At 33.7% G+C, this 8,366-nt stretch overlaps 1 protein-coding gene across 1 annotated transcript; it reads left to right on the top strand.

Annotated features, from left to right (window-relative positions):
• Positions 1-6,354: 6,354 nt before the first annotated feature.
• Positions 6,355-7,551, top strand: LOC149143990 (uncharacterized). The gene is made up of 3 exons (XM_089447264.1): positions 6,355-6,552; positions 6,711-6,787; positions 6,931-7,551. The coding sequence occupies exons 1-3, from the start codon at positions 6,463-6,465 to the stop codon at positions 7,451-7,453; spliced, it is 690 nt and encodes a 229-aa protein (XP_089303390.1). The 5' UTR covers positions 6,355-6,462; the 3' UTR covers positions 7,454-7,551.
• The last annotated feature ends 815 nt before the right edge of the window (positions 7,552-8,366 follow it).

Here is an 8,366-nt window from a genome sequence, read left to right as displayed (position 1 = left end):
CGCTCATACTCAAGGTGTGATGGGAGGGCATGGAGGCTAGCCCACCCACTTGAGGCCACATGCTTAACATGAACGCACACGCATTCCCTCGGAAACACCATCCTCTCTGCTTCTCAACCCCATCGGGGAATGTTAAGAGAAACGTCTTACACTTAATCTTAATTGAATAGACCTTTTTTTTCATGTTCAACATATATGTTATTTAAAAGAAAACTACTAATAATAAAAATATTGTAATACCATTCATAAATAAAATATTTCAATTTGATTATCTATTTAACATAAGATATTCATGTGTGTATGTGAGAGAGAAGTAACTAGAAGTATCAGATTAATTATGGTGAAAACATTTTAAAGGTGTGCTTTTCAAGATGGAGGAGGTGTAATTTATTTTATTGTTAACATAGAGTTTGTTTTATATATAGAAAGAGAGAAAGAGAGAGATTCATCTTAATTCCCTTTTTTTTAATAGTGGAAAAACCTATCATAACTCAGTTATCAAACTAACAGTGGGGACACCAGCTGCTAGCCACCATTGAAAGTTCACTCATCACTGTTATTCAAGGAAAACCACCCCACTTATCATTACTCATTAGTGGTAAGAGGCAAACTTTCAATGCTACTAGATACTTTTAAGTCTTTAGATGTTAAGTTATTTCCTTACATCATAAACATTTAGCCAAACAAAAACAATTTTATCTTAATCCCAAATTTGTTAGGACTCAAAATCAAATTTCTTTAAATACCTATTTTTTTTATTATTTATAATAAATCTTTAGTAAAAATAAATTTACTCGAAAAAATAATCCCTCTCACTCAATAAGTTTCATTAATATGCTAAGGACATATTCAATTACTATGAATTTGATCAAGAAATCAATCCCTCACTAAATACCTTTCAACAATGATGCTAAGCACATATTCAATTAATATTCGTTCTAGTCACTAATAACACGAAGCACATATTCAACTATCATTTTATTTAATTAACAAGCAGATGTTTATACAATATAAGAAGTTCAATTTTCTAGTTTGTAAGTTTATCCCTTAATGGTGAAGTCTTTGCTAAATTTGCTAAATAAACAATTAGCACTGCTATGTTGTTAAAACGAAAACGAGATTATTAAAGGTGATGTTGATTTCGAGAATAAAGATTAAAAGTGACAAAATAAAAAGCTATATGCCATATTTTAAATAAATCAAGAAAGATTATAACTGCAATCTCTAAATTTAATATATCTTTAGTATTATGTCTTATCATTTGGACTGGGTAAATATGCCATATTTTAAATAAATCTAGAAAGATTATAACTGCAATATTTTTTTGATTATATAGTATTATGTCTTATCATTTGGACTTGGTATTGGTACATCTTTAGTATTATGTCTTTATCTTTATGCCTTACATTCATGCTCATCCGTATATGTTAGATTGTTATTTGGATGGGAATTTGGAATTTTTAAAGATATTAATTTTATTATTATTATAATTAGTGAAAAAGAAGGGTTTGGTATATATTAAAAAAATATAAAATATAAATAGAATATTGGTTTTGGTGTGATTATAGTTTTATGATGGTAGAGGTGGTTTAACTTCTGGATTTCTTTGGTTGTTCTAGGATTGGTTGATCTATGAGATCTCACATTCATGTTTGGAATATGACATGGGGAGACTGGCTGAAAGAGAGATTTGGTTTAGCCATGTCTATGGTCGGGTGGTACGTGGAAGTCCCAAACTTGGTCAGATTTTCCTATAATTAATAAAAGCTAAGTTCTCTTACTTTTGCACTGGTTTATATGTGGATTTAATGGCTTTCATATCTCTGATATTTATATGGTTTTATGCTGGTTATAAGCATGGTTGAATGATTGGTTTATGTCATGGTTATTTCGTGTATTTACTTGTAACTATTAAATGGATGGATGCAAGACCAAATTGATGATATAATAGTTCATTGGAGAAGGAGGTGATCTTTTTGGTTATGTTTCATAAGTTATTTTAGTCATTTATGCTCTGTCTTGTATCCTAGACTTATAGGTTGCATTGATGCCAAGTGTTTGACAGAATGTCAGTCCCGGTTGGGGATGCTCAGGCCTAGTCCTGAGGTTGAGTTTTAATTTATCATCATCGTTATCATGTCTTTAATGGATTTTGAAGGTTCCGACAAGTTCTGGGCAAAGGTCGGGGTTCTGAGCTAGAAAAATGGCTCAAACCCCAGGATTTCTAGCAAATCAAAGCGTTACCCTAGGGACTAACACATCTGGCTAAGGGTTGGAGAGCATTATAACTTGCCTGGGCTATGGCTAGGGAGTGTTACTCTGGCCTAAGTTGGCCAAAACTTTAGTAGGACCCAAGGACAAGTTGTCTAAAGTGCTTGTTTGGTTCCTCTGGGTCCTGAGGATGATGTTGGATGACTGTGTATTATGATTTCATCAGTTCCACTTCCTTAATGTCATATAGGAGTTCAAATCCCATCATAGTAGTCTCTTTTCTCATGTTTACCCTGATTGGCATGCTTACTTTGAGTAGACCTGGGAGGGGGTGTTACATAGACCTGGATGTGTTCGCGCCAGAACTGCCCAAATTGGGCTACACCTAGGTGGAGGAACGCCCTGAGCGAGGAACATGGCTGATGGTTGGCCTCCCGACACCACTGGAATGAACGAAGGACCACTCACTTGATATTGCCAGAAATTCTCGCACAAAAGGAGACACCACCAACCTCAACTGAACTTCCACTCCCCACGGCGCCAAGAACACGCAATACACAAAACAACCACCCACCACGAGCTAGGAATATGCACTTCCCCTAAAGCGACCACCCGCAAGCCCCACTAACTAGAGCTTGATATTTTCGCTCCAATGGCTCTACTCAACAACACAAAAGCCTATAAATGGATCGAAGAGGACCACTACTACTCGCTCATTCTAGAAAAAAATAGTTCCCACCTGACCTAGACTGAAACTGTGCAAGAAGAAATAGAAACAACAGAATACCACCCAAAATAGATAACCATACCGTGCTTTTCTTGCACACTCACACTGATGAAGCCCAATTCGATAATTAACAACAATGCACACCTGAAAGGAAGGGAGGAAACATTGATGGCGATGCTATCCCCTCCCCTGGACAGGGGAACCTATGCAACTCCCGCTTCTTCCCACAATGCCCACACCACAAACACCAATACTCATGCATACGCAAAATGCCCAACAAACATCCCTGCCACCCTCCATAACGTTCAAACGCTCACCACCACCCTCGAGACCCAAGGTGACATGAAACCTCACACACCAGAATTTACTCTCTCCCGTACTCAAGATGTGATGGGAGGGCAGGGAGGCTAGCCTACCCACCTGAGGCCACGTGCCTAACATGAACGCACACACGTTCCCTCGGAAACACCATCCTCTCTGCTTCTCAGCTCCACCGGGGAATGTTAAGAGAAATGTCTTTTAATCTTAATTGAAGAGACCTTTTTTTCATGTTCAACATATATGTTATTTAAAAAAAAAACTAGTAAAAATAAAATTATTGTAATACCATTCATAAATAAAATATTTCAATTTGATTATCTATTTAACATAGGATATTCATGTGTGTGCGAGAGAGAAGTAACTAGAAGTATCAGATTAATTATGGTGAAAACATTTTAAAGGTGTGCTTTTCAAGATGGAGGAGGTGTAATTTATTTTATTGTTAACATAGAGTTTGTTTTATATATAGAAAGAGAGAAAGAGAGAGATTCATCTTAATTCCATTTTTTTAATAGTGGAAAAACCTATCATAACTCAGTTGTCAAACTAACAATGAGGACATCAGCTGCTAGCCACTATTGAAAGTTCACTCATCACTATTATTCAAAGAAAACCACCCCACTTATCATTACCCACTGGTGGTAAGGGGCAAACTTTCAGTCTTACTAGATACTTTTGGGTCTATGGACATTAACTGTTTCCTTATATCATGAACCTTTAACCAAACAAAAACAATTTTATTTTAATCCCAAATTTATTATAACTCAAAATCAAATTTCTTTAAATACAATATTTTTTTTTTAATAAATCTATAATAAAAATAAATTTAGTCCACAAAACAATCCCTCTCACTAAATACCTTTCATTAAGGATGCTAAGGACATATTCAATTATAATAAATTTAATCAAGAAATCAATCCCTCACTAAATACCTTTCAACAATGATGCTAAGCACATATTCAATTAATATTCGTTCTAGTCACTAATAACACGAAGCACATATTCGACTATCATTTCATTTAATTAACAAGCATATGTTTATACAATATAAGAAGTTCAATCTTCTAGTTTGTAAGTGTATCCCTTATGGTGAAGACTGCTAAATTTGCAAAATAAACAATTAGCACTTCTATGTTGTTAAAACGAAAACGAGATTATTAAAGGTGCTTTTGATTTTGAGAATAAAGATTAAAAGTCACAAAATAAAATGCTATATGCCATATTTTAAAGATTATAACTGCAATATTTATATTTTATATATCTTTAGTATTATGTCTTATCATTTGGACTTGGTAAATATGCCATATTTTAAATAAATCTAGAAAGATTATAACTGCAATATGTTATTGATTATATAGTATTATGTCTTATCATTTGGACTTGGTTTTGGTATATCTTTACTCTTTCTCTTTATCTTTATGCCTTACATTCATGCTTATCCGCATATGTTATATTGTTATTTGGATTGCACTTTGAAATTTTTAAAGATATTAATCTTATTATAATTATAATGAGGGAAAAATATGAGTTTTTTTTGTTTTTTTTATTAAGAATAGAAAATAAAAAATTAAAATATTAAATTTTATTTCTATTAAAAATGTATAAATCGATATTTAAAATTAGAATAATTTATATAATAAAATTTATTTAATATTTTTATAATGTAATTATAAAATATTAATGTATTATTTAAAGTAATATTTAATATTAATTTTGAAGAGTGAGTTATATCAATATATTATTTAAAGTTGGCATATTATCTAGTAATTATAAGAGTGAGTTACATTGATATGAAAATTATATTTGATAAGGTTTATTAATAAATTTGTTTGGGTTTTGATAATTATAGTTTTGTAAATTGAGGAGTGAGTAACATCAATATATCATTTAAAGTTTGAACTTTCTATAATAATTACAAGGGTAAGTTACATCAATATGTTATGTCATTTATAATTGATATGTGTTACTTTTAAAAAATGTAATAAATTTGTTTGGGTTTTGACAAGTCATTGTTTTTAGGATCATCTATACTAATAGAATTTGTTTGTATCTAAGTTAATATCCTATATTTAACATGATATTCTTTAACCAATATAAACTATACTAATAGAATCTGTTTGTATCTAAGTTAATGTCCCCATATTTAACATGATATTCTTTAACCAATATGAATTTATTTTTATTTATTTATTATTATTTAATTTAATGTATAATATAATTTAATGATTTGAAATTATTATAAAAAACAATTATTATAAATTTAATGTATCACATATAAAATTTGATTTTTGATGATTTTGATTTTTTTATTTTATTTTACCAATTATCTAAATTAAATATAATCAACATTATACATTAATTTATTTAAAAAAATAATATATTTTTGTAAAGGCTTCTTTAAATTTTAAGAATAAATTTCTTTTAATACGGTTTAAACTTTTTTTCAGATAAACTATATGTGAGAAAACATGTTCCGCCCATCATTGACTACTCTACTCCATCGGGGTCTTTATTTCTACAATGTTATCTTTTTTCTATTTAAGGAAATAAGTTAAGGGTCCAAAACCACTTAGTGAGAAAATACGTTAAAAGTGAAATCCTACTTCCTCACAGGTCACTATTGAGTAATACAAATAGTATAATTTTCCTTAAATAACAGTAATAAGTCAATGTACTTTACTAAATAACCATTATTAATACTTATCTACTAAAATAACCACTCTTAATAACTATTTCATTATTGATTTTCTCCCTGTTAAAAAAATATAAGAAACATTAATTTAAACAAAATCCCAAAGATACCACATCGCATAAGTTAAAAACACAGCCCACAAAGTATGGGAGGAAAGGGCGGAGAAACAGTAATGGAATATAGAAATAGTAACGGGATTTGAAATTATTGAAAGAACTAGTGAATGGAAAGCCATAGAGAATATAATATATGGAATCTCTGATCTCTCTGTTTCTGCTGACAGGTCCCTCTTGAGCGAAACGCCAAAAGTGCACGGAGATTCGAAGAGCACTTTGAATCTGTCAGAAAAATGATTCGCCGTCGGCCATTGAAAAGAGCACGAAAGATAAATGGGACGACACGTAGTGACGAAGACCATGAAATATGGAATGCGAGTGAATGGGGGAAATTATCTGAACTCTGGTCCAGGTCGCGGAAATTTTCGGACATTCTCTGCAGCATTCACTAAAAGATGGGGCAAAATATGGGCAGAAGTGTTAACAGAAACGAGCAGGAAGCTGCCTGGTCATCCAGCTATGACAGGGGCAGGCGGCTTAACACGGTTTCTCACATGCATTTTCTTAATTACTAATCCGCCATTTTTTTCCTTTTTTCTTGTGGTTGATTGAAATTTGGTGTGATATGAGATTCTGAATCGACTGTCTTCCTTATTGCTTGGGATTTCATTGAATTTGTGTCTGGGTATTCTGCTTATTGCAGGAAACGCCCACACGGCCATTTGATCCATGGGAGCTGTTTGACGAGAGGATTCGAACTGGGCCCTTTAGTCTGGAGAGGTATGTTTGAAATATATTTTTATCTTTCTTACCCTCATTGTGACAAACCCTCTATGTCATGAACCCTAACTTTTTTCTCAACTACAGAGAACCAGAGTTAGAATAAATATGGCATTGAAGTGGCCCCTTAATTCTGTTTACAGATTACCAGTGCACCCATTTTCTCCGATCCCGTGGGCCAATCTAGAGGACGATTCGATATATAGGCGACAGGGAGATCCCAGGATGAGCCCCGCGCTGCGAACATTCGTGATGGCCTCCCCCATTCATAGATTCCAGAATAGCGGTCGACGATTAACGCCTGCCGAAGTCGATACGGCCATGAGAAAACTTAAAAGAGAGATCTACTGGCCTTCCAGAAAAACCAACGAAAAGGGCTCCTGCGACGACAAAGATTGCGATCACACCAGCTGCCCCATTTGCCTGGACGAGTTTGTGGCCAAGCAGCAGCTCCTCCGTCTGCCTTGCAATCACAGATTTCATTCGGATTGCTTGATGTCGTGGATCAAATCTCATGCCCTCTGCCCTATCTGCAGATTTGATCTCTCAGGAAGACCCCCTGAAAACTCATATGTTTCTGCTGCTGCTGCTGTAACGCCCACAGATGACATGCTTATCAAAGCAATGGAAGAGGCCTTTGATTGGATCAACTCACATCGGCGTTAACTCTGCACGGGATGCTTCCATGGAGTTCAGAGATATAAATCTAAAATATTATGGACCATCTTCCTATTTCTGTCTCAATAACTAACTATAGCATTGTATATTTGATATCATCATCTCAGATGAAGAGGGCTTGTGCCTTACATGAATGCCAAAGATACATCCATGAGAATAGAACACAACTTGGACTTGTAACTTGGATTTGCCCTTGGCTGCTTGAAGGAAAAGGAATTAAGTACAAATGGGGAACAGTGGCAATAGAAAGCGATCACAGAGATATTATCACTAACTTGTACATATTGTCACCATGAACATTCACAGGTACTTTCTTGCAATAGCCAACATGGGGCAAAATGAGGCCATTGAAATTAACAGAACCTTTTCCTTTTTTCTGTAGCAGAGGAAGAAGACACTGAAATCAAGAATTTCTCGGACAAAGGTTTAAAATACCATCTTGCAAATTGCATCATTTCTGTCGCATCTTTATTGCTCTTTTTGGTTAAAAAACCCATCTCGCAAATTGCATCATTTCTGTCACATCTTTATTGCTCTTTGTTGTTTTCAACCTTTTCAACAGATTCAACTAAACTTATCCACTAAATTTCCTGCAAATAAACTTATTTACCAAATTTACTGCAATTTTTATAGATATATGTGTGTGTTGGGGGATGGCAAAAATGGGAACCTTAAAGTGGCTTTGTGGACAATTTGTGCAGAACGAGCTAGTGTTAAAATGATTTTTCTTTCTTTTCTTTTAACATGGTGTTAAAATGATTTTTCATTCCCTGCAAATCCACAAGATGATTGAACAAATTCTGAAAGAGAACTACTTAGGTTCACAGAAGGTAAGGAATGAAAGCCAACTACATGATGAGTTAAATCTAGAAGTGAGGATAAAAATTAGTTAAGCTTTTAG

This window comes from Pinus tabuliformis, chromosome X (genome assembly GCF_031772625.1).
Source record: "Pinus tabuliformis cultivar Carrire ecotype Pingquan chromosome X, CPIR1, whole genome shotgun sequence".
Classification (NCBI taxonomy): Eukaryota; Viridiplantae; Streptophyta; class Pinopsida; order Pinales; family Pinaceae; genus Pinus; species Pinus tabuliformis.
The sequence above is the reverse complement of the archived record's forward strand: the minus strand, read 5'-3'. Positions and strand labels throughout refer to the sequence as shown.